This window comes from Hesperophylax consimilis, chromosome 16, assembly GCF_061612785.1.
Source record: "Hesperophylax consimilis isolate HC1 chromosome 16, BYU_Hcon_1.0, whole genome shotgun sequence".
NCBI classification, from domain to species: domain Eukaryota; kingdom Metazoa; phylum Arthropoda; class Insecta; order Trichoptera; family Limnephilidae; genus Hesperophylax; species Hesperophylax consimilis.
In genome coordinates, this window is record NC_142851.1 from 17217382 (window position 1) to 17244064 (window position 26683).

Here is a 26683-nt window from a genome sequence, read left to right on the forward strand (position 1 = left end):
GTAAATCTCGTTTTTGAAATTTGAATAATTTTTATAGGATGTTAGGCGGTACTTCGCTCGACTTCTTTGTTATAGTAAATTACTTAAGATTAAGCTAATACACATTGTTATTTTTGTTGTTATATCCACAATGTTTATCAGTGACCTCGGAAACGTGAGAAATCTACAATGCGCCGTACTGCAAGAATTAAGAAATCACGGAATCAAGTACAGGCTAAAAAAGTCAAACGGAAAATCTGTGCAGGTAATTAGCAATAAAACTGTCGTGTACAGTTTTTTATAAGTCTTCAGTTTTCAATACGTTGTTTAGTGAACTTCTCCCACTAGTTGCACCGGTTATCATACTTCTTAAAAATGTAATAAAGTTATCTTTGACATTATTATTATTTTACTTGTCAGATGTAATTTTGCACAATTTAGAAAAAAAAAATCTTCTAAGTTTTTTGTACCGTAATGTACAATTTTTCATCAAAAATTAGTTAAAATTATTAAAATTTTGAATACAACCATGTAAGATGTAAGCCAGATGCCTGTTTTGTCATCCAAATCCGTAAAAAAACAATTTTTTTTGAAGTTTGACATAATTTTATACAAAATTTCAATCTACGCTTGATGCATTGTGTAAATGTATGCATTTATTTTCCCTGATAGAGAACTGCTGTTACATTTGGCGCTGATATTACAACCGTACCTCTTCAATCAGTGACCTGCTGCGGAAGCAAACTAACTGTGCCATTAATAGTCTACGAGGCTTGTAATATGTTGAAATGCCATGTTCACATTGAAGGACTCTTCCGGAAGGCCGGATCCCAAACCAGGCAGAAAGAAATAAAGGTTTGCATTGTTTTTTATTATTGTTTGGGTTGACTTACTTATGCAGCTAAATTTGCAATCACTGAAATCATCTTTAAATAATATAAAACAAAGTCCCTATCCGCGTCTGTCTGTTTATGCACTTAGTTCTTCTAAACTATGCAACTGAGTTTGATAGGGTTTTCACTATCGTTTAGAGAATTTTTTCCAGAAGGTTTATATATTATATTATAATACATGGACATTATATATATTGAAAGTAGAGAATAGTCGAGCAACGCCGGATACATGTCAGCAAGTAATATATAACAATGATAAATTATTATTTTGAAAGTCCGTTTAGAATTAGTTCATTAGGGCACCGATATGCCAAGGCCCCAAGTAACAAAGGCGCTGGTAATATCTGTTTGACTTAGGGCCAGTCCTGAATAGATAGACGAGTTACTTGTTCAGATTTGATTTCATATTAATAATTGGAAATTTGTGTAGCTGTGTTTTTCTAAAAAATCACCTTGAGAGGTGCTAAGAATATTTTTATCTCTCCTTATATCCTGTGTAGCTCTTTGTTTAGTTTTTCACTCCCCTGAATGACAATGATGTATTTCACATCTCAATCTGTTGTCATTATATATTTGGACATTCCATTCAATTCAATAAATTTTATAGTTCTACTAGATGTTACTACCTGCATTAAAGTAACTTTGTCTTGAAAAAAAAAATGGAACAAACAATATGGCATCTTGTATTATTTTAGTTTATTATCGCTTGGAAATACAATGCATATGTATTTAATACTTTTTAAATAACATAAAATTAATGGAAAAAAATTATCATCGGAAAATAGTTGAGCTGACCTAGAAATTTTACACAAAAAAAGCTGTCCAAAATTCATATCAGAGCCCACCGTTTTATATCACAAATATGTTTAAATAACGTATTGTACTGTAATGTATTGTTCAGCTCTTGCAAATTGCTGCTTGTGGCAATACCATACAATAAGCTTCTGTGTTTCCCATTAATTTATATGTGAAGAGTTTTTCTACAAGCTTTTCTATCCCAAGCTACAATCAAACTGCACAGATACAAAGCGGCAGAGCCAATGAAAGTTATTTGTTTGGTGTGTAGGTAGAAACAAAGGCAAACATTGTGTGTAGATACAATTTGCAGTAATATGAGTGAACCATGTTGGTGGCACTGTCTTGTGCAGTTTCATAAAAATAATGGTTCATGACCGACCTCCCTTGTTTATAAATATAATCTTTTCCCTTGTTTATATAATCTTTGAAGCACCAGATTTTGAATTTAATATTTGTAAATTTAGCGCAAAGTCAAACAATTCATCTTCTCCCGATCTTCCAGAGGATCCTGGACAGCGGTGGGCGGATCGACAAGACCTGCCACGCCGTAGACATCGCCGGCATCCTAAAGCTGTACCTGCGCCTGCTGCCGGAGCCCGTCATTGCCAGCGACATGCAGGAGCTGCTATTGCGGTGCCTGCTGCTGTCAGACACGTTGAGACTGAGCGCCATTCAGAATGCGCTGCTTCTTCTTCCCGTGCCATATTTGTACATTTTACATTATATAATGGAGGTAAGTTCAAACGACGTATGAATGTGAAGGAAGCTAGGAGTGTGCGCTGAGACAGAGTTATGTGGCGGTCTATCTTGTGTCTACCCTGCGGGAAACGGCGTGATGGTTAGGTTCATTATAATTCTTCTAATATTTTATTTTATATTTAGAGATGAAGATTCCACATAGCTATCGTAAGCACTCAGGCCATACGCTCATGATGCTATCTCCCATGTTTTACCTCATTCCCTGGACAGTGGCCCTGTTCTGTTTTGTAAACTTCAATCCACATAGCTATCGTAAGCACTCAAGTTCATAAATTAAAGGCATTAGGCAATTTCTCCTGGTTCATTAACATTGCTTCCCTTATATTTGAGGTTTTTTCCCGCCAAAGCACAGGATGTTTGCACCTAAATTCTATACTTAATACAATATATTATCTTTTTGCATGATACTGCAAATTTGAATCTTCCGTGTTTTTTTTTAATTTTCACAGTTAATCCCAAAATGCTGAACCTTTAAACAGCTCCTACTTGCATATGTAAATACCTACCAATTTTGAAAATTATTTCACAAAGTTTTTAAGTTTGTAACACTAGTAAATATTTTTGCTATTTGTTTTTGGGGTGTTATGCCGTGTTGCGCTAACTCCTTCTTTAGCCAACGTTTCGGACAACGTTACAGTTTCCATCATCAGGGCAGATGTGAAACGTTGGCTAAAGAAGGAGTTAGCGCAACACCGCATAACACCCCCAAAAACAAATATACTTTTGGCCGTGAAAATCTTAAATCATATTTCACTAATAAATAAATCCAAATAAGTTATTTGCTTTGTAACGAGTCCTTGCAGGTAATTCATACAAACGGTACCATATAATTATATGTGAAAAATTTAGCACAGTATTCATGTAATATTAAAAATACAAATAAATAATAGATTTAAAATGTTTCCAGTTTTTTAGGTTTGTATCTTCCAAAAGTGATGTCAACAAAATGGATGCCAATAACCTGGCCATAGTCCTGGCCCCCAGTGTAATGCCGCTGCCCTCCCCCTACCCCCCACAGAGGATGGAGCAGCATGTGAGACTAGTCAAGGTAAGGAGACACAGATCTTAGCCCCACCCACTTAACCCTATAGTCCTGGCCCTCGGTGTGATGCCGCTGTCCTTACCCTACCCCAGGCAGAGGATGGAGCAGCATCTGAGACTAGTTAAGGTAAGCAGACACAGATCTTAGGCCCACCCACTTAACTCCATAACCTGGCTATAGTCCTGGCCCTCAGTGTGATGCTGCTATCCTTCCCATACCCCCCCCCCCGAAAGGGATGGAGCATCATGTAAGACTAGTGAAGGTAAGGAAATACAGATTCCCTCGCCGTACACTTCAAGTCTTCCAAAAACTTTAAATATGTACAAGTACAGTGAAATATACATCTAAAGTTTCCACATAACAACTTTGTATGCTTAATAAGTTCTGTTATTGTTATTTTATACCCAAGTGTATACTATAAAGTTTTCTCATATAACCCTTGGAAAACTTAATAGATAGATTCACTGTAATATCATAATTATTGTACCTTCTGTGTTGCAGTTCTTCATAGAGAATGCAAGTCTGATAGGGCGAGTGCCCGCTGCCACCGTGATGCACCTGGACGAGGACACGGAGAAGGAGGAGGAGCAGAGACAGAAGAAGAAGAGGAGAAGTGGGTCCCTTACACGTTAGTAACTTAGGATACCTCCCGGAACCAGTTTCAATACTGTTGCTTTGCCTTTCCGTCTTGCTTTCTTCAAGATCTTTTTTCAATCCTTTCTCTATCTTATTTCTTTCTACCTTCTCTTTATCTTTTTTTCTAGATACATTTTCTACGTGATTTTGATAACCAGTGGTGTAGCATATTGCCTGAGGCTTGATTCACATTCATTGTGCATCCCTATTAATAGACTGGACTGGAATTAAATGCTACACCACTGAAATATGTATGCAAATCTTTACATATTTTGTGGACATTTTCAGGCATGCTTAATGGTCTCCGTAAGATGGTTGGGGTAGGTACTACCTCCAGCAAATCATCAACGCCCGATCCTCTTGCCACACCAGTTCTCAATAAGGGAATGAACAAGAGAAAACAAGATAGTCAGCTGGGACTGTCTGCTAAGAAGAGGTAAATAAATCATCTTTTTACTTAGCCTGCATGATCTTGAAGTGATGCCACTACATCAGACTATGTGGTAATGAAAAATATTAAAGCTTTTAAAAAATATTTTCAATATAGATCGACAAACTCTGATTCTATATAAGTTTTATTATATAATTATACGTAGAATTTATAAATTGTTGTTATTTTATTAATTTTAAAATGAATAAAATAAAACACCATCACATTAGAACGCCCTGTTCGGTTGGCACGACTGAATCTGACGTCACAAATCACATTTCATTCTGGTTTTGTATTTAGAAGTTCTCATTGTTGTTTCACACAGTTGACGGAATTGAAATGTTATTTAGGCGCCAAATTTTTATTTTAGAAATTTTTTTATTTATTTCACGCCTATTAAGGCTTTTACATACATATATATAAAAAATATTAACGATTTTATACATGAAAATAGTGCAGGCGACTATTTAAAACAATTGTAGAAAAATAACTATAAAGTCAAAATATCACTGAACTTGATCTACACAGAAAATTGATGATAATTATACGAGGGTAGTCTTAGAAGTACCCTCCCTGACTTATAGGTGGCGGTCGTTGTTTGAAAACAATTCCTGCGGTCGAAAGAACCACTAACCTTATACATATAGCTTAAGTTCGAAGTTGCACTGTTTTTGTTTGATAGCCATCAATAGTGAAATGAAACTTTAAACAGCTATACTGCAAAACTACAAAATTTGCACATCCGACATTGTTCTTCGGAACTGTCCATATGATCATTGTTGATTATAATATATAATTCTAACTAAATAATAAAACAGTGGAAAATATTCTATAAACTATCATTAAATATGTAATAGGTACCACAAAGAAAAACATTCTAGAAACTATCATTAAATAATAGGTACCACAAAGGAAAACATTCTAGAAACTATCATTAAAATTTAATAGAAAATACGCCGTTAACTCGCTAAGATCAAACTTACAATTCTTAGGTGTTACCGAATCTTTTTCTGATTTTTCCTCGATTGTTAAGATTGTCTTGAATGATTAAATAAATTATGTATTTCACATGTTTTGTGTTATTTTGTTTCAGGAAGGAGATATTAGATAATTTACCTCAGCGAACATTAACCTGCACCCCAATAAGAGTGACGTGAGTATTTCAAATAATTTCAAGTATATTTAGTTAGACTAATATAAACGGTTACAAAAAAATAATTTTATTTTTGTTTTCAGAGGTGACAAGGAGCACAAAAAGCTTAGATTAAGTATTGGAAAGAAATCAAAAGATAAACAATATAACTATAACACATTAAAAGAAATGCCACACGACATAACTAAAAAGAGTCGCAAATCACTCGATAGTTTAAGTAATTTTAATATCAAGACAGATTATGGAGATGAAAATATAGATCTTTCAGATCATAAGGATAGCGAATATGTGAGAATACCTAAGAGTGAATATGAAGCCATCAAAAATAGAGTATCTGCAATTGAAAATAGGATTTCGCAAGAATTTAATGTTATAACTGCCATAGATCAATCTAACGTCAATGAACCAGTGAAGCAGGTGCAGACAGAATATGAGAAAACTTTGGAAGAAGCTGCCATCCTGGCCACCCCTGGTTCCGAACAACTGGCCAAGAGACTCAGCAGGGAACTCAAGATCCGGCAGAGTGATGAACATAAGATTATTCGCTCTCCCAGCGCCAGAAAGATAGGAACCCTCAGAAGAAGATCGAGAGAAAACGTAGTTAAACTGACCAGAACACAAACATGGAACGTCTCTTCGCAAGCTATGTGTGGTAATCCATTTTATCCTCATGTCAGTCTTAGGCGGGGCAGGCCGAATACGGTAAACACGGGCTTATCTCACCCCAGCCCCGCTATTCTAAATGGAAACTCACACACAGATTCCAGTAAAAGAAGACTTTCTGTTAGTAATCATCCATTGAACCCGGTGCCAAATCAACCTTATCCCACGAGAAATAACTTCACAAAACGAGCCTCTTCATTCCACGGAGATATCACTGTGGCCAAACAGTCTCCTAAAGAAACAGAAGACAGAATACCCAATGTTTCCAGTGAATCAGCATGGAAGAATGCAAATTCATTTCTATCCAGTGCGGAAAGCTTGGAGAACCCCCTCACAGGGAGAGCTTCAGTCGCCAAGCTACGCAGTCAAAATGTCGGTATGGTAATGGCCAAAGCTAGGTTATTTGACGGCATGACAGATTCCGATACTTCGCTCGAAAAGAAAGTTGTCGCTACGAAACCAGCGCGACACACGGGCTTTGCGAGAAAACCTAGGAAATACGCATCGGCTGAAGCGCAAAACAAGCATTCTAACAATAATTCATCAATGGACACCGATACCTCATCATCAGCACTGGACAACAAAAACTTACGAAAAATCTGCAAGAGTCCCGGGTATGTTTCGAAGAGATCTCGATCAAAACAAATCCGTTCACCGGTTTCAATGGTCAAGGTGAAAGAAAACCTTAATTTATCTTCGCAATTGAAGGAAGTCATATACGATGTTTGCACACCGATGAGTGAAAAGCTCAGTTTCCCTCTGACTAATGACCTAAACACCCCGAATCTAATCAAATCGAATGGATTGTATAAAACTCCCCGCAGCACTCCCCCGATAAAGAAGCCGCTAAGTGTAAAGATGAATAAAGCATTCAAGATAACACAAAGCACTCTGCAAGACGGAAGGAAAGCCAACACTCCGCTGAGAGTCAATCACTCCACTCCAAGACGGCAATCTCCTCGACTCATCAGTATGAAGGCCAGGCAAATAGTACACAACTAATCAAATGTTTTAAGTCATTGTAAAATTACAAACTGATGCAATCATTCATCATGTTTGTATTTTTTTAGTCAGATTTTGTTCAGGCCAAAGTTGGTTTTGGATAATTAAAGTTTGTCATAGTTTTTTGTCACGGACAGTTACACCTATAAATTCATTAAAAATGAATAAAAAAACATGACCCAAACAAAATTTTATTTTATTTATTTAAAATTTACTTTATACAGGGTGTCTGGGGATAAAGTGCACTAACTTCGGGGGGGTGATTCTACATAATTTTAGAAGTAAAAAAAAGATAAATAAATTTTATCGCTATTCCAATGTTTCAAGGTAGTTTTTAGGTTAAAAAGTTGAATTGTTTGTATGGTAAAATAAATATTCTTCTAGGGAAAAACATTTTTGTTAAGGAAAATAAACATTGGAGTTTCGAAAAAAGTTATTCCTACCATCATGTAGAATCCACGTCCCGAAGTTAGCGCACTTTACCCACCGAAAACCTGTATATTTAATATGACAAGAAATGTAAAATTATTATTAAATATATTATAAACTCTTTACTTATATTTTGAATAATAACTTATTACACTATCATTGAATTAAACTGAAATATTTTTATAAGCAATGTTTAATTTTTACTAGAACAGTATTAATTAATTAACTTTTTGTCATTGCCAAGAGTCCCAGGTGGGACTACTATCAATGTGGCTACTACCAAAAAACATGTTGTCGTGTCTCAGGTGTGTAAAATTTAAAACATGTTTATTCTACGAGACCATATGAATTGTTCCCAAAAGTGAAAAAATTAGCCTGCAGGGTTAAATAGCTACGTTTAATGGTAATTTTATAGTTGGCTAAAAAAAGATAAATTTTCAGTTTAAATATATTTTATTTACAATCTTACAACTAAATCAGTAAATATAAATTTGAAGAAAGCAACAACCAGAAAAGTAATTACTTACAAAGTCATTTCATTTTACATTCAACAATAATTTACGGACGGGGTGGTTTAACGACATTTTAACAATTCACCAAATTTCAAAGTTGATTTTCAAGTTCTGTGGAGGTTCTATTCAAGTTCTATTATTATATCATTATTGGCCCAGAGGCTTCACAAAACTGAAATAATAACAGAACTTGAATAGAACCTTGATAGAACTTGAAAATGAAATTTGATGAATTGTTCAAATTCTGTGAAACAAACCCGTCCTTTCAAAATATTATTCAGACCAGAATAATAATCATGGTGTTTTAGATTATTCAGTACTTGTGAAACATGCGCTTTTCAATTTTTAGATTCCATGTTTTCTTTCAGCATTTGTGATAATTTATGATCAAATTTTAATTTCATAAAATAGAGACACCGTCTTCTTCCACAGTCGGGGCATGATGGTTTGTTGAATGGAAGATGCGAGGAATGCAATCAATTTCCCATAAGTCCCAGATAGTCGTCCATTAGGGTTCCTATCGCAAACTGAAAAAAAGCATAAGTTAACGAGACATTTAAAAAAAATATACAGGGTGTCCGGAAACTCGTAGTACAAGCGGGAAACTGGTGAATCTACATCACATTTGGAGTCGATTTTGTAGTATATTTTTTTTTTATTTGAGCTTTCGTTACCGAGTAAATCGAGTTTGAAGTTGATTTTTTTTTTTTTTTTTTTTTTTTTTTTAAATCAAATTCTTATAAATTATTACTGAAGATCAAAGTACCCAACTAATTAAAACTATTTGAAAGTAAAACAAATGAAGAAACTCGGATTTGAAGCATTATTTTGAAATCACCCTTCATTTAACCCGGTGTAATCATAAAATATTTCTGCTCTGCAGGGTTAAAACATCTGTTATTCAACCCTAAACACCAGAAAAAACTTTAACCCTAAAATAGCCGAAAAATATTTTTTTTTGGTTTTTTTTTTTTTTGAAAATGCTCAAATCAAAAAACTTTATGTTTTTTTGGGTTCCCCATGTGGTGTAGATTCTCCAGTTTCCCGCTTGTACTACGAGTTTCCGGACACCGTGTATATTACTTTGAATTTCCCCAAAACACAAAAAAAAAACCTGACCCTTTGTAAAAAACGAGTGGTACGTTTGATAAGATTCCCCTATCTTAATAAAAAGGTGTCACTCTTTGGCACACAGATGTCAGGTGGGAATGCTGTCCTAGTTTTACCGATATTTCAATGGAAGTTGCTCCGAGAAACTACATGTAACTCTCACAGTGCACAGTTGGGAAACATGTCAAATGCGCGTCCAACATTTGTATACTGTTTATTTGTCACATGAGAATGGGTCGCTTCTAAGGTTTGTCCTTTGTTCAACAGCTCGGCGGTGAAATGGTTTTGCAGCCTCTGTGTTTCCTCTCTCCTACGATCAGTGGTGGCTCGTGACTTTTGAGTGTGCTTGAGTACCAATATTAAAAAGTATGATATTATTTTTTTAATAAAATTTTTGTATGACGATCATCAGGATTTTTAAGTTTGGTGGTGCTTTCCTGGTTTGCTGAAAAATCTTCATACAAAAATCACCAATACATACATCAATTAAGTCGTAATTTTCAATCTTAGCTCTCTAGCTCTCAAAAGTCAAGAGCTGCCATTGCCTACAACATGGGATTCTTTAAGACCCAGGGTCACTCCTGCCTTTCATCAAAAAGACCCTGCACACAACATCCCCAAAGATGACAATGTGTAATATGGCGATATAAGAGGAAAGGGGATAAATGAATGAAGGTTCAGTAGAAATGAGTGGATTAATACTCACAATTCCTGTGGCATCAACTCTGGTCCCCACAATCTTCAGTCTGATCTCGTCTTCAGCCTGAATCACCACATCTTCCTCCTTGGTCATATAGCAAGGGGGGTTCTGGTTTGGACAGAACTGCATGTCTGCCGGGATTGACTACAACAAGAACAATAGATTCTATCTCACATTTACATGATTCATACATCAGCTAGGCAGGCATCCAACTGTCTGCCTACAGTACAATTTGAGATACTTAGGACAGGTTGTTTCACAGAAATTCAAATGTAACATTGTCATCAAATGGCCAATTAGCGCCATTTTGTATTTTTGACATTTGAATTGGACTTAGAATTGGCATTTAACGGGAACCAGGGGGGGTATAACTCCGAGACCAAAGTGGGTCAGTAAAAAAGACACGGAAATCTCTATGGCTATGTAAAGTATTTTTTTTAGAAACCAATGAGAAACCCTGAATTACTATGGAACAACTGTTGAAACATAAGTGAAATATCTATGGTTTGGATTCATTTGTGCGCAGTTTATATTCCCGACGAATGTCACAAAAAAATTTATTCATTGCATAGACATATGAATATTAGTAGACCTGCCCTAAGTGATTAAAAGCGTATTATCCCCACTCCCCATACCGGTTCCATTGAGCCGGCTGGGCTCGCGTACGGCCTCAAGTGATATTTGAAAACGTGACGTCATCATTCTTGTGCGAACTATGGTCGAGGCATCATCGGTTCATTTTACGAAATAACACGGCAAAATGTTTACTTGTACTATGAAAACTGGTAAAAATAGATGCGAAAAAAGAGAATAAACCCAATTGTCGTATTACATTCCATATATAAGCATTATTTTATTTTATTTTAAGCATATTCACATCGTATAATATGAATCAGTTGTTACTATCACATCGAGAAACGTCTGGACGCGAAACACAAAGCTGGTTGGTTGCTGGGAAGTAAATTATGAACATTTATAAAAGTGTCTTAACTAAATACTCTGAAACTAACTACGACTCTTAATAAAGAAGCTGCCTTACTTTGCCGAATTTGGACTTCGCAAATTTGTTCATAACGTGGCGAGTAATTTGCGCTCCCATGTAAAAATGTCTATTCATTCAAAGCAGATTTTACTTTTAAGAAGTAAATGGTGATATTATAATGCGAGATGCCTATTTACTGTCAGATTGATTTATTGACAAATCACAGTCATCTTCACTCCCTTCGTTCTTCAACAGTTGATTTTACCCCTCGCCTTTATCTTCTCGTCTATTAATTCCTATGTCTGTGATTCATTGTTTATTATGTTATTTATTGTTGTCCGCTGAAAATTTCAACTCATAAAGTTCAGTGCGATGTGAAAGGATGCACAGATTCAAAATCAATTCGACATAGGATTCCGAGTTCTAAGGAATGAGACGAGAGTTTGTTTTTGTGAATGGTCGTGGAGAATAAACAGGTTGGATCCCGTCATCGGACAATATGTGGAGGTACCTCGACCTCGGTGTGTTGAAAACAAGACCTGTGATTACAACAAAAATACATGTGCTAATCTCTCTTTGTTTGTTCCTAATAATAATAATAATAATAATAATAATAATTGGATAATTTGTAGAGCGCCGTTTTTGTGAAAAATCACCTCAAGGGCGCTGTACAATTTATTTCCTAGGATCTACATTTGTTATTTAGAAATGATACCAAAACATACTTACCTGGCAAGTCACTTCCAACAAACACACTTATATTAAAAAGTTTATGCTTATAAAAGATAGAACTGCACGCAGAGGAAAATATATCAAAAAAACACTGGTCGTCGCATGATCTTAAGTCTGCTATAGTTTTTATTTTAATTTAAATGTATTTTAACTGTCTTAAAAGCCTACAAATTGTTAGTTGTTATCATTTTTATTTATTTATTTTTAATTATTATTTTATTTTATTTTTAGTATTTTTTACATTTTGTTAATTTAAATTTAAATTGCCGTCAACTGTGAAAGTGGAGGTTTCTGAAATTATGGATACGACTGTCTGAAAAGGTGCGTTTTAAGTTTAGACCTAAATTCTGTCGAGTCTGCGATCATTCTCAAATCATGTGGCAGTCCATTCCAGGCTTTAGGTCCTGACACGGCAAAAGCACGCTCACCGAACTTAGTATCTGATGTGCGCTTTGGTTCCTTCAACCTTCCGATAGCTGATGACGTTGCTGACCTAAGGGTTGACTGTCGGGAGTTGGAATCTTCTGGAATACACAATTCTGATAAATAAGCCGGAGCCATTCCGTTAAGTGACTTAAATACCATCCAGCATACCTTGAACTGGATTCTTTCAGGACATTTGAGCCAGTGCAGATTTTTGAGATGCTCTGAAATGTGGGAGTATTTAGATACTCCGGTGATAAGCCTTGCCGCGGCGTTGAAAACGGATTGTAATTTGTTGATTTGACATTTAGGGAGACTTGCATATATTCCGTTGCAATAATCTAGACGTGAAACAACATAGGAATTGACTAGCAATTTAGTCGCCTCTGTTGGCAGGTTTCTCCGCACTGCTTTAATTTGCCTTAATTGAAAGAACCCCGTGCTTACAGTTCTGTTCACCTGAGTTTTAAGGGAAAAATTAGCATCCAGATTGACACCCAGTAATTTGATGCACGTTTTTGGAGTGATGTCACTTCCAGAAATGGTTATTGGGGAGTTTTCAATGTTATGCTGACGTCTGCTTGTAGCAGTCCACAGAAACTCAGTCTTTGTGGGATTCAGTTTCAATCTATTTGAGGTCATCCAGCGAGTAATTGCTTCTATACACTCAGTTATACGAATTTTTAGACTGTTTATTTCTTCTGGTAAGCAGTAAAAGTAAACTTGCTGGTCATCAGCGTAGCAGTGAGATAGAAGGCCGAATGATTCTATTATTTTAGCGACATCATTTGTGAAGAGGATGAAGAGTAGTGGACCCAGAACGGACCCTTGGGGTACTCCAGATGAAAGGGTTGCATAATTTGATTGGTTTTTTCCTACTTTTACGGCTTGTAAACGGTTGGCCAGGTACGATGTCAGCCAGGTCTTAACATCGCAGTTTAAACCAAATGATTCATCTAATCGTTTAATAAGAAAGTCATGGTCAATCGTGTCAAATGCAGCACTCATGTCCAAGACTGAAAGAAGTGCCAGTTTACCCGACTCAATGGCAGTAGTTATGTCCGACAAAACACGTAGTAACCCGGTTTCTGTGGAGTGGAACCGTCTGTATGCAGATTGGTATTTAGTTAATAATTCATTTGAATTTAAGTGACATATGACCTGTGAGGCAGCGATTTTTTCTAATATTTTTGATATAAAAGGCAGATTTGAAACAGGTCGGTAATTTGAAAGATCTTCAGCGTCCAGTTGTGGTTTTTTTAATAATGGAGTTACGATAGCTGATTTAAGGGATTTTGGAAAGTCACCCGTGCTAAGTGACTTATTGAAAAGATGAACTAAAAAGGGAGCAATTTCATTGCAACACTTTTTCAGTAGCCACGTTGGAATAGGGTCGAGCGAACACTGCTTGTTCGGTGAAGTAAGAATTAATTTCCTTACTTCTTCTAGGGATGTAGGTTTGAAGGCAGAAAGGTTTTCTCTATTGCATTTAGTAAAATACGGTGGTGGAGCGTAGGTTGTTAGGGCTCGTATTGACTCAATTTTGTCAAGGAAAAACTTGGAGAAGATTTCCGGAGCTATGTCGATTGTATTTGGTGCATGGACATCAGCAATGACTGTCTTAACCGAGTTCCAAAGACTACGTGGATTTTGACGCTCTGAAGTGATCCTATTTGTCCAATATTCAGACCTTTTTGAACGGATTAAGATCGTGTACTCTTTTTGAGCCTGTATCCAATCGTTCCGTGATGTAACCCCCGAGTGTCTGTAGGACCTCTCCAATTTACGCATCAATCTCTTCTGGCTCCGACATTCTTCGTCAAACCAGGCATCAGATTTTCGTAGACGCCGAGTTTTTGTAGAAATTGGAGCATATGTATTTAAAAGGGTTGAAAGGATGGTGTTATAATCTGCTGCTAGTTTGGTTGGCGACTCTGTTTCCCATGCGCTATGTGTACAGAGCGGAGAAGCTTTTAGTTCTGACAGGAAGTCGTCAAAGTTAAAACCGCGCCATGCTCTTGATGTGATAGTAACGTAAGGAATTTTCGGTGGGTTAAAATCGATTTCTGCGCGAATAAGTCGATGGTCTGATAGTCCTATATCCACACTATCCGCTACCAGAAACGGACCGCTTGACTTTGAGATAAAAATGTCCAAAGTTCCGCCAGCATCGTGAGTTGGGGAATTAACCCATTGACGGCATCCGAAGCAGTCTAATAAATCAGTGAATTTAAGAGTATTTGGTGATTCTAGACGCTCTAAGTGAATGTTAATGTCACCTGTTATGAAAATATTATCGGAAAGTCCCACAACCCGCTCGAGAAAACACGAAAATTCATTAAAAAAGTCCAAAGTGATTTGTTTTGAACCAGGCCGGTATAGGGTAAATAAAATGAATGATGCTCCTGCAGACGAAACTCGGCATCCCAAGTGCTCAAAGGTTCGGTATGCACCAATTGACACCCTTGTTAAACGCAAGCCCTGGCGACCTAAAATCACGATACCCCCGTGATTTACGCTAGCGATGTTGTCATCCCGAGAAATTGTTGCTTTAGGTCGGGCTTCTTCTAGCACGACATAACCTAAAGCTCGGAGTCTCTTTATTGAAAAAGAGTCACTATTTTCGTGCCAAGTCTCAGTTATGGCCAGGACATGAAGATTCTGTTCGTTGAAAACCTCCCCTACCTCCTCTATCTTGTTATTGAGAGATCTAACATTCCAGGATCCTATACCTAGTTGACGGCTCTTAAAGTTTGCATGCCGTTGTATACAAGCATTAACTGTGTTATATTCTCTCTCCGGAATCGGGAGAATTTGAGTTGCTACTTTTCCCTGTTCTTTTGTTAGCGGTGACGTAACTATTTCGATGCTGTGTTCCAGATGTTTTTTCCTACTGCGTCCAGCTCTGCAACCACGAAACCTAATTTTACGGGTAGTTGTTTTAGTAATAACGCGTCCAAGGTTATACAGCGATATCTTTGCAGCTATTGCAGGGTCCAAATAGACACTTTCACTATTAAGTCTGAGTAGTGTGGCCCGGTCATATACGACATTGTTTACAACCATCATAGCCCAAAGGATACCCTCATAAATCACTTACACGCACTTGAAACTGTTCACTAGTCTATCACCGTGCACATGTGGTACGCATTTAAAACCGACGACCGATGTTTTGCCTTTCACTGTGCACTTTTTGGATAACGTGGCAGATTTGAACTAAAAATATGTAAAACTTTATATTAAAACTTGAATTAAGCCCGAAGGGGCTACAGAAAAATTATTTTACTTTTATACACGTAAACTAAAACTTAATGCGGTTATTTTATGCTAAATTTACACCTGGAAAATTGAGGACTTCCCAGGATTTCAAAAATAAACTCGGAGCGCTTCCAAAAAGCAGCCGGCAGCCCCGAAGAGCGCCCGTGTAATGTATTGAATAACCAGAGATGTGCTTTATTTCAAATAAATCCATTTCAAATGGAAATGCAAAATGGGTATTTTCCATTTTGCATTTTAAATGCTTTTCTATAAACCATTTTGCATTTTAAATGCTTTTCTCAATGCATTTTCCATTTTAAATGCTTTTTTGCAACATTCTTTCTATTATCTCCACTCACCTTTTTTTCATAAGCCCCAAATATCAGTCTGTCCTCAACAAAGATATTTTCTTCTAATATCTTTGGTCCTCAACCTCGCTACGAGAGATAATTTACATTTGTCAAGTTGCTCCCTGGTAGGAGCTGGCAATTGAGTGATACCATTACAAAAAATACTGAACATGGGGCCATGACGCTGTAATATTAAATGTTAGATAGCAGTTTCTATGTTTTTACATTGGCAACATTAGTCCCGAGCAAATTTTTTGTGGTTTCATAATCCATAGTCGTAGTGTTTTTGGATTTACCATCATGTAATATGTTTGTTTTACATTGATGTCCATTATTAAATGACAAAATTGTTTAAAAATTCTATAATTATTTTTATTGTTTGACCTGAGAAACCATTTTGCATTTTCAATGCATTTTTAAAATAGGTATTTTGCATTTGAAATGCTTTTCTAAAAACCATTTTGCATTTTGCATTTTCATATGGAAAAGTTTTGACCCATTTCCATTTTGCATTTCAAATGGTTTTGGGTACCCATTTTGCACATCTCTGTGAATAACTCATCTTAATTTAACATCAGAATTGAATCTATTTTCGTTTTTAGACTACCTGTGACGACAGTATTCTGCCAGGATTGTACAGGGCATATAGTGATGCACTCCAATATCATGATCACATTTTACAAGGTACAAATGTCTTCTATATTACATCGACTTACCTTTTTAATTTTATTCATATTATTATTTAACCAACATTTTTATTTCAGAGCGTAATTTCTTCCCTGAATGCAGCAGTGTGCCTGTTGCTGCCAAAAGAGGTATACTATATCTGTTTTATATTAAGTGAAAGGAAATAGTGTTCTTTGTTTTGCTCATCTTATATGTAGATCATTTCTTCAATAAGATAAATTTTTTCAGACATAGGTTCCTGGACCCAGCAGCATTGTAAGCATATTTAGAACTTTTTTTATCATAATTTTTTGGTAGCTTTTGTTTTGAATAATGTAACCAAATGTTGTGTTTTTTAAAGGTGAACGAAGAGGTGCATTTTAAGGTACATTGGGCCAACTGCAACCCTTTCTCCAAAAAAATAGATGTTTCATATGGCGATTTTGAGGACCAGGCGTCACCTACGAAAAGTCCAATAAAAAAATTGCCTTTTAAAAAAATGTCTTGCTATGGCAACTCATTATAGAAATAGTTCCTGCTTGGCGTCGAGTATATATTAAATCATAATTGCGAGAATTTGCATCTTGTGCCTATTATCAAAAAAACTTTATCCAAATATATATGTTTCGATTGGATTAATTGTGATAGATGCAATTATTAAATTCACTGTGCACTTCATAATTAATTCATGGTGTGCACAATCAATAAGAAATTATGTGGCGAAAACACAAGACCGTATAATGGACCAGATTCCATGAGAAAAATGGCCATACGTTTTTTAAAGAACACTAAATATAGGAAGAAATGGTTGTCCTGATTAGTTTTTTTTTTTTACTTACTCGACATCATAATGAATTTATTTAAACACCTTTTTTTAAATGTGTTTTGTACTTATATATTCTTGATTTCCGGTTTATGTATTTTTATATTGTCTTGGTACACCTCCTATATGTGTTTCATGCTTATATATTATTGTATTTTCTGTTTCTGTAATACCTATATTAATATACAATATATATTAATCATTTTCCAAAAAAAACTTTAGCATTAAAATTTATATTATACACGGTGTCCGGAAACTCGTAGTACAAGCGGGAAACTGGAGAATCTACACCACATGGGGAACCCAAAAAAACATAAAGTTTTTTGATTTGAGCATTTTCAAAAAAAAAAAAAAACCAAAAAAAAATATTTTTCGGCTATTTTAGGGTTAAAGTTTTTTCTGGTGTTTAGGGTTGAATAACAGATGTTTTAACCCTGCAGAGCAGAAATATTTTATGATTACACCGGGTTAAATGAAGGGTGATTTCAAAATAATGCTTCAAATCCGAGTTTCTTCATTTGTTTTACTTTCAAATAGTTTTAATTAGTTGGGTACTTTGATCTTCAGTAATAATTTATAAGAATTTGATTAAAAAAAAAAAAAAAAAATCAACTTCAAACTCGATTTACTCGATAACGAAAGCTCAAATAAAAAAAATATATACTACAAAATCGACTCCAAATGTGATGTAGATTCACCAGTTTCCCGCTTGTACTACGAGTTTCCGGACACCCTGTATAAGTAAGAATCGGTAAGAATCGTGGCTCCCTTCTTATCAGGCCAAAGAAATCCTCTTTTCTGATAAGGAATATGTGACCTTAAATATAAAATCTTGTAAAATATATATATATAATATATATATATATATGTATAAATGTAACTCATATTAAAACGAAATACAAAAATCTACTGTGTTTTTCATTTTTCGGTTAAAAGCAGAGAAATGTCAAAATTCGATACTGTCGTAAAAAGCACACAAATTTCATATTTGATTGATTAATCTTATAAATGTTCTGCCTTTATTTAAAGGATTTCAAATTTCAAGTAATTTTAGTTTATTTTTACGACAGATTGATTGTTCATCTCAGAACAACAAGATTTCACCTAACATGCGCTGTCCTGAGAAAATGAGCTTTAAGCTCATTTTCGCATGACAGCATTTTGTCGGTTTGATCTTTTTTGTTGTGAGGGAATATTTCGACATTTCAACGTTTTTACTATTAAAAATAATATTTTAGGCTAGTGAATGGGGTAGGCCAATAATAATTATATTGTCTATTGTTGCCCTATTTTTTAGTTTCCTCTATCCTAGTCGATGGTGTATGACAGGTGTGGCGAACCTAGGGCACGCGTGCCCGAGGTGGCACGTTTGATCATTTGGATGGCACACTAACGATTTCCAAGTTCAATTTTTTTTTTATAACTTTAAGTTTAAAAATTTTTTTTTTTGATTTGACCAGTTGTTTCAAAAATATCTGAACAATCGTTCATATTCTTCTTTTCTTTTCAAATGTAACAGTCATTCTGTTGATTTTTTTCAAACCTGAATTGGGTTGTTTCAACTCAACTTTAAGGACGGGTTGTTTCGAAGAATTTGAACAATTCATCAAATTTCAACGTTCATTTCTAGTTCTGTGAAAGATTTTTTCAAGTTCTGTTTTTATTTCAGTTCTGTCAAGCAACTAGCCTACAATGATATAATAACAGAACTTGAATAGGACTTTCACAGAACCCGGAAATGAACGTTGAAATTTGATGAATTGTTCAAATCCTCCGAAACAACCCATCCTAACTTACGTTACATTTGAAAATTTCATTCAATGTTCCCCGCCGAAACTGACAATTTTTCCAGAGAAATCTATAGGAATATTTTTTTTACGCTTGCAACATGATTGGTTTATTTATGCTTGCAACACTCACGAGTTGTTTATGGAGTTCGCTGCCTGTCAAATTTTACCGTTTTTTTATTATTTTATCTATTTGGTTAATGCTTTTTACAGCTTGGGCACGCCACACAATCTAGAAATAATTTTTGAGGATTTTTGGCACGCGGGCCCAAAAAGGTTCGCCACACCTGGTGTATGACATACTTTTTGCACACATAAAATTTGCCTTAAATATTGGCATATCTACGGTAAAATTTAGGACCAATCTGCTCAATACAAAAAGCCCGAAGATATCGATTTAGTTAGTGGTTTATTTATGACGGGAACCTCTCAACTGTCAAAAAACCAAAATGGTTATGATCATAGACATATGAATATTAGTAGACCTGCCCTAAGTGATTAAAAGCGTATTATTCCCCACTCCTCATACCGGTTCCATTGGAGCCGGCTGGGCTCGCGTATGGCCTCCCTTGAATCTTGAGAATGTGACGTCACCATTCTTGTGCGAACTAGCGTCAAGCTATGGTCGAGTTCATTTTACGAAATAACACGGCAAAATGGTAGCTTGCGCTATGAAAACTTGTAAAAATAGAAGTGAAAAAGAGAATAAACCCAATTGTCGTATTACATTCCATAGGTAAGCATTATTTTACTTTGTTTTAACCTTATTCACATCGTATAATATGGATCAGTTTTAGAAACATATACTATAAGGCGATGGACGCGAAACATTACTCTAAGCGCGAAACACAAAGCCGTGCACAAGAATCAGGGATGTGCCTTCGCCTTTTGCGCTTTGATAAAATACATAATAGTATCATTTGGAACTCCGTCATATTAATAAAGGATAATAAACCAATAATTTTTAAATTTATTCCACTTTAATGGCGTTATTACTAAACGAGTTTTGAACTTTACACAACTCATAAACAACACTTAATATAGGATAAATGGTTGGTTATCAATTGTGAAAAATTGGTATGTTTGGAAGTAAAATGTAGATACAGCGAGCATGTTTGGAATGAAAAATGTATGTATCATTTTGCTGTCCGATGACATTTTTTAATCTATTAAAATTAAAAATATTATATTTTTCTATCGCACGTCGCCACCGATCACATATTATCTTTCATACTATCACACATCGCAACGGACCACGTGTTAGGTACGCGCTTGTTTCGTATGTACGGTACTGCTGGAACGAGAAGGAGTGCATATCACGTAATGCGCTAGGTTATACCGAGTGGCGATGTGTGATAGAAAATCATGTTTTTTGTTTTTAATTGAAAAAGTGTCATCGGAAGGCAAAATGATGTTCAAATTTTTACTCCAAATACTCTTAGGAATCGCTGGTAAAAGCTGTGTGTATATAATTTCATTTGTTTTTTTAGTTGTTTTACTTTTCTATTATCTTCTTAAAAGTGAAATGTTATATATTTTCTTAAAGATTTCAATATTTTATTATTAATAGGTACAGAGCAGTTGTGACAACCCTCCAACATTGGTCGAATGTAGCGATTCTCAAGTGTGCTCATCGTTGTTACTGGGAAGTAAATTATGAACATTTATAAAAGTGTCTTAACTAAATACTTAAACTAAATATTCGACTCTGAAAATAGAAGAAATTTTTTTTGACGAATTTGGACTTTGCAAATTTGTTAATAACGTGGCGAGTAATTTGCGCTCCCATGTAAAAATGTCTATTCATTCAAAAGCAGATTTTACTTTTAAGAACTAAATGGTTATATAATAAGGCGAGATGCCTATATACTATCAGATTGATTTATTGACGAATCACAGTCAGCTTTACCCTCTTCGTTCTTCAACAGTTGATTTTACCAATCACCCTTAATTTCTAGTCTATTAATATTCATATGTCTGTGGTTATGATACTCTCAAGCAGTGGCGGCTCTTAACTTTTGAATGTGATAGAGTGCTAAGTTTGAAAAATTCGACATTATTGATGTTGTTTAGTCAAAAACGATTTTTTTTTTTATAAAATTCGCTTTTTTGTAATGTTAGCACACTAGTACACCCAAAAGTCACGAGCAGCCACTGATCTCAGGCTTAAGTTTTACAATTAAATCAAAGAGAGGGAGTTTAAATCCATTCAAATCTTGAACCATCGTAAACTTAAAATAATTTGAGAACTTACATGATGTGAAATAAAGCACGACAGAGGTCCAATTTCAGCAAACATCCCAACCTGAAGACCGAAAGAACATACATTCATATTGATGTACAAATTGAGACAGCCAAATATGAAAAAAATATTATCACTGTTGAGAATCTATCACCAATTAAAATTACAAAAATTAGCATGAAATCGTTTGACGAACTGTACAGGGTCCGCAACAGCATTGAAGTTCTTTTTGTTTTGAATTTTGTAATTTAATGTATATCAGCACAAATTATATTAATACATTTTAAAAAATACTTAGATTACCTTAATAACGAGTGGTTATTACAAAATTTGAACAATTTATCAAATTTCCAAGTTAATATTCAAGTTCTGTTATTATCCAAGTACATACTGTTAAACAACGGGCCCATGATGAAATAATAACAGAACTTGAATTTTAACTTTGATGAATTGTTCAAATTCTGTGAAACAACCCGTCCTTAGTCATAGAAAAGTTTAACCGTGATTTAATGTTGGCCGTGTCAATGCAATCAATCGCGGCACTCTTTGACATAATGTGTGTATTTTAGTGATACTTCAAAGATCACATATGCAACAGCCAAGTAGATCAGGTTAAATTTCATTGAAATGTTGGGTAAGTCAAATAACTGACACCCCATTTTAGATGTCATATTTTCTTAGCCGTTTCTAAATCTAAAAGACTTTTTGTGAAGATCAGAAAAAAAGTTAATTTATTAATTTTGTTTTGAAGGTCTGAGAGGGGTCTGACCTTATTGACTTGAGTAACGATGGCGTCCAGCACCTCTCCCTTGAAGGGTCGGAACACAATGGCTTTGTACTTCACCGGGTACACCACAAACCCTTGGCCCGGCTGAATGAGACCTGCTCCAATGCTGTCTATCGTTGTCACGGCTATCACAAAACCATATCTGGAAGAATGAAGCGTTGAAGAATTAATAGTCATATTAAGATATTTCTCACCTTATCACTGTTACCCAGGTGTGCACTGTGACGCTAATGAAACAATAGCAGAATTATAGAATTAGATAAATGAATTTATCCAAATAAAGCAGATAAATTATTATAATCCGACACTACGTTTGGCTTAAAAATAACTGCTGCACTTTTACAGGTACAGATTATGGAAATTACAATTCGTTTTAACATAATTACAACAAGAAACAACTATTTACATTGGCAGAGATGGTAATAGATTAATTAAAATTATATTTTTATTCAAAGATTTCCCGATCCCTATGCTGCCATTTTGATTTATTTTTGTGTGGATTGACGTTTGTGAAAGTTTCGGTTCAACCTAAATACTTATAAATTACTCAATTAACCCAAACTAAGAATCTGTGGCACCAATGGAGTTCCTTCTATTGGAAACCCCTCAGCACCGCAACGGGCTGAGCGAGCCCAAACTGATTAATTAAGTTCCCGACTGCCGAGGTTATCACACCGCGCGGGGTCTCCCGTGTTCGCTCACCACCACCAATGCGGCGGTTAGGTAAATAATGACCAAAATAAATTGTGGTATCGAATTAAAAATAAGCCCAGCAGTGTTTGCGCTTTAGAAGAAAAACCGCAGTTTTAAAATGGAACAAATTAAATTTTTGAAGATGAGGTTTCCATACCACAACTGTTTCCTATGAACCCAATAATCCAGCAAATGCTGCCTTCATAACAAAATTGACAATATTTCAAAGTTGTGAACTAATTGTGCTATTTATTGTTAGTGATTGAATGACATTTTACTTACTTTCCGGTGCAGGTTCCTTCCACTTCAGAGTATAATTTCTGTTTTACTGTCTCCAGAAGTTGTAAACCAAAATATCTTGGGTGTAACAATATTTCATGCTCCAGGGATATCTAAAATAGAAATTAGTAAAAATATCTTTTTATTATGAACTTTACATATTTTCCCTCCTAATAACCTATATTTTCACCCTGTCAAAATACTGGTAATAATCGGTACATTTTGTGGTTTATGATTTACACGTATGCTATTACTATGATGTTTGGTTATTATGGATATCGAAATTATTAATATTTTTGCGAACAGCGTCATGGATTATAGTATACACAACATTTCGGCCTGTTCCGTTACAAGGAGAAAACGTTAACTTGCTCTAGGAAAACATGAATCAATGTTTATGTAGAGAACTTACGTGGTAAAACATTTTTGGATTTTGGCTTTAAAAAAAGGGTCAGGAAAACTGCATTCAGATATTAATTAAAAATAAAACATTTACGATAAAAGCGTATACACAACAACGCCGCGAACATAAACAAGGCTAGCAATGGCAAGCAAGCGTTTTGAAAGATGACAATCATAGAGCATGCATAGAGCGATAGAGCCATAAATGAACCTACACCTAGATCGTCATCTTCGTGCTTTTAGTACTGAACATATTTCGTCCGACGGATTTTTTTGGAACTAAGAGAAAAAGAAAGAGAAGGGCGAGAAGGGCATGAGAAGGGAATAGTTGTCACGACGTCACAAACCATCGACCAAAGATAGAGGAAAGTAAAAAAAAAAAAACGGTACTACCATAGACAATATAAATACGGTCCCAATTTATTAGCCTAAAATATTATTTAAAAATGAAAAACTCGTAATTGCATGAATTATTTTATTACTCAAACACAGATAACACAAAAAAGGGACATACAAGCTTGTGTAAACACAAAACACATTTTAAATGAGATTAAAATGTTAACACACCAAAACAGAATATTAGAATATTATTTCATTTAGAGAAAAATAAAACAGTTGTATATAGAAGCGTATGAAGGTATACGCTTCTACGTCCATTTTGGCAGCAATGAGCCCGCTGCTGGGTTCAGGGAAGAAATCTGAAATAAATAAACATCACATTACTCAAACAAAACATAGAATATTATATCCGTAATTCAGTTGCTGGCTTTGAAGAAATAATAATTCTATTGAATGAATATCTTTATCATAATAACGACTCAAATCAACGTCTATTCTTCCATTCTATCTCTCTAATAATAAATAAAGTTAATGATAAGTTACATTAGAAACATTAAACAAACAGAGGGAGATTCGCACCTGCATTTTGGTTAACATCCCGGGTCCCTTGTGCACCAGGTAAATCCCGATATATTCCGATATCTGGAAGATTAAGGGTCGGCAAAGCATCTTTTTTCAACGAGCCACGTCGTTTTTAATTCTTTTGCAAAATGCGAACTACAAACATGTGCATAATTTGCCAAAATCGGGTAATAAATATAATCTATTCTGCCAATTCTCCACGCACATTCCCGAAACAGACTCTCGTTATTGTCGTGTCGCACTGAAACAACATCCTCACAGCTTTCGACACTACAGCGAAATTAGCGAGGCATTTTAACAAATCTACTTTCACTTTTCACAAATATTTACGTCGGCGAAGAACCATGAATATAACCATAAACATGTGGTGTTTTGACTTTTGACTTTTGTTACCACAGATATCCCATTTTATACAACTCAGTTCTTCTATGGCGTTCAAAGTGTTCCTATTGGATATTGGCATTTTAAATATTGCTATGACGTCACCAAACCGCCACCATTCTAGGACCAAAATTTAGGTCGGAGTCGACCCCCCCTGGATAGAGCATACCATAGATGTACCATGATGACAATTGACAACCCAGCCATAGATAAGCGTAAAGATTAGAGATGGTCGACAGTGTTGCCAACAAAGGCGATTTATCGCCATTTAGGCTACTCAGAACGAGAATCGGCGACGAAAAAATCTAAAAGGCGACTGGTCGCCTATTAGGCTACTTCAGAGACAAGTTATTTAAATCAGCCAAATTACAAATAATAAAAAATTGAAATGAAAATTTTTAATTTTTTTTTCAGCGTAATTCTGCAACAACCCCCCCCCCCCTCCCCATGGCTCTAAAAACCCCCCCCCCATGGATTTCGAATAATAAAGGGGGAATCAAGCTCACGTAGAATATTTGTGGGTAGAATTTATGCGAGTTCATTAGAATTACTGCAACTGAAATTCGGCTGCTAAATGTTTGAAAAACGGCGACATTAGGCCAAGATCCGTTGGCAACACTGATGGTCGATATTCCGAGAGTGGTTTATTTATGGATATTCCTGTCCCGGTTACAAGAGTTGATTTATGGTTACAAGGAGAATGGTTTATTTATGGTTACAAGGAACCGGATTCTTTGATGCATTAGCACTCATGCAGTGCTTTTTCTGCCTGTTTGTAAATGAAATAATTCATATTTCACTTCCTCCACCCATACCGCATACCTACCCCTACTGGAGATACCATGGAAAAAAATCACCTGCAGTGCTTTTCACTTCTGTTTGAAAATGCAATAATTCAAATACCACTCCCTTCATTCACACCACATGAAAATGGATATGGATACCATGGAAAAAAATTGGGTAAAATTTCGATCGCGCTGGCCTCGCTTATTATGAATATTTTTTAGATAAAACCTTTAGATTCACCTTAATTACTGTATAACACAACTTTTTGCATTTGGGGCGGTGGAAAATATTGCAATAAAAATTTCAATTACGTAAAATTAAAATCTACTCTCGCAAACGAAATCGGCGACGCGGCAACGGTCGGCCTCCATTTCTAACACTCGCTGACATTTTGTTATGTTGGTATTCCTGACACTTTACGAAGAGCTAGGAGCTAGATGCTAGACAATCGTAGCCGACTTCATGCGGATACATAAATGATTCGTATAAAAACACTACCTACATAATTTGTAATAATATAATGTAAACAAACCTTTTTAGAATCACTTCAGAGTCGAACTGAGGCACTAGAATCATGTTGGAAGTCTGAAAACCTATTTTGTTTCAAATTTAAAATAGGTTAGACAATAAATATTTGCAAAACCGGGACACGCTTAATAAGCATTAAAAATATCTTTATAAATACAGGCTTTATAGAGCCTGCTCGCGTCAAGGCAAGAAAAATATCCCAGTTTTCAAGTAGTTTAGCGGCTACGCTAGGTTTGTGTAACATGGTTTGTGATACAAAAGAAAGTGCCCCCTTTATAGCGCCTGCTCGCGTCAAGGCAAGAAAAACATCCCAGTTTTCAAGTAGTTTAGCGGCTACGCTAGGTTTGTATAACATGGTTTGTGATACAAAAGAAAGTGCCCCCTTTATAGCGCCTGCTCGCGTCAAGGCAAGAAAAACATCCCAGTTTTCAAGTAGTTTAGCGGCTACGCTAGGTTTGTGTAACATGGTTTGTGATTCAAAAGAAAGTGTCCCCTTAATACCGCCTGCTCGCGTCAAGGCAAGAAAAACATCCCAGT

General features: G+C 35.6%; 2 protein-coding genes across 3 annotated transcripts; one reads left to right on the forward strand and one right to left on the reverse strand.

Annotated features, from left to right (window-relative positions):
• On the forward strand, positions 1 to 8109 carry LOC149416809 (uncharacterized). Of its 2 annotated transcripts, none has more exons than XM_089640979.1 (8): positions 1 to 244; positions 652 to 834; positions 2173 to 2403; positions 3337 to 3477; positions 3973 to 4099; positions 4396 to 4543; positions 5631 to 5690; positions 5774 to 8109. In XM_089640979.1, exons 1-8 carry the CDS (start codon positions 131 to 133, stop codon positions 7353 to 7355), a joined length of 2586 nt encoding a protein of 861 aa, XP_089497105.1. In that variant the 5' UTR covers positions 1 to 130; the 3' UTR covers positions 7356 to 8109. The 2 variants fall into 2 exon arrangements, with proteins under 2 accessions (XP_089497105.1, XP_089497106.1); XM_089640980.1 differs by having other exon boundaries at positions 3973 to 4084.
• A 179-nt stretch (positions 8110 to 8288) lies between these two features.
• On the reverse strand, positions 8289 to 23670 carry Polr2G (DNA-directed RNA polymerase II subunit Rpb7). Its single transcript, XM_089640982.1, has 6 exons — positions 23541 to 23670; positions 23132 to 23241; positions 22139 to 22298; positions 21382 to 21432; positions 10113 to 10250; positions 8289 to 8823 (listed from the first exon to the last, which is right to left on the reverse strand). Exons 1-6 carry the CDS (start codon positions 23550 to 23552, stop codon positions 8773 to 8775), a joined length of 522 nt encoding a protein of 173 aa, XP_089497108.1. The 5' UTR covers positions 23553 to 23670; the 3' UTR covers positions 8289 to 8772.
• Between the last annotated feature and the right edge of the window lie 3013 nt (positions 23671 to 26683).

Coding starts and splice junctions, on each gene's coding strand:
- Polr2G (XM_089640982.1), bottom strand. Junction 21,433..22,138: donor TCGTTACTCAAGTCAATAAG/GTCAGACCCCTC, acceptor TTCGGTCTTCAG/GTTGGGATGTTTGCTGAAAT. Junction 8,824..10,112: donor GAGTTGATGCCACAGGAATT/GTGAGTATTAAT, acceptor GCTTTTTTTCAG/TTTGCGATAGGAACCCTAAT.
- LOC149416809 (XM_089640979.1), top strand. CDS start 131: ATGTTTATCAGTGACCTCGGAAACGTGAGAAATCTACAATGCGCCGTA. Junction 245..651: donor CAAACGGAAAATCTGTGCAG/GTAATTAGCAAT, acceptor TTTCCCTGATAG/AGAACTGCTGTTACATTTGG. Junction 4,544..5,630: donor GGACTGTCTGCTAAGAAGAG/GTAAATAAATCA, acceptor ATTTTGTTTCAG/GAAGGAGATATTAGATAATT.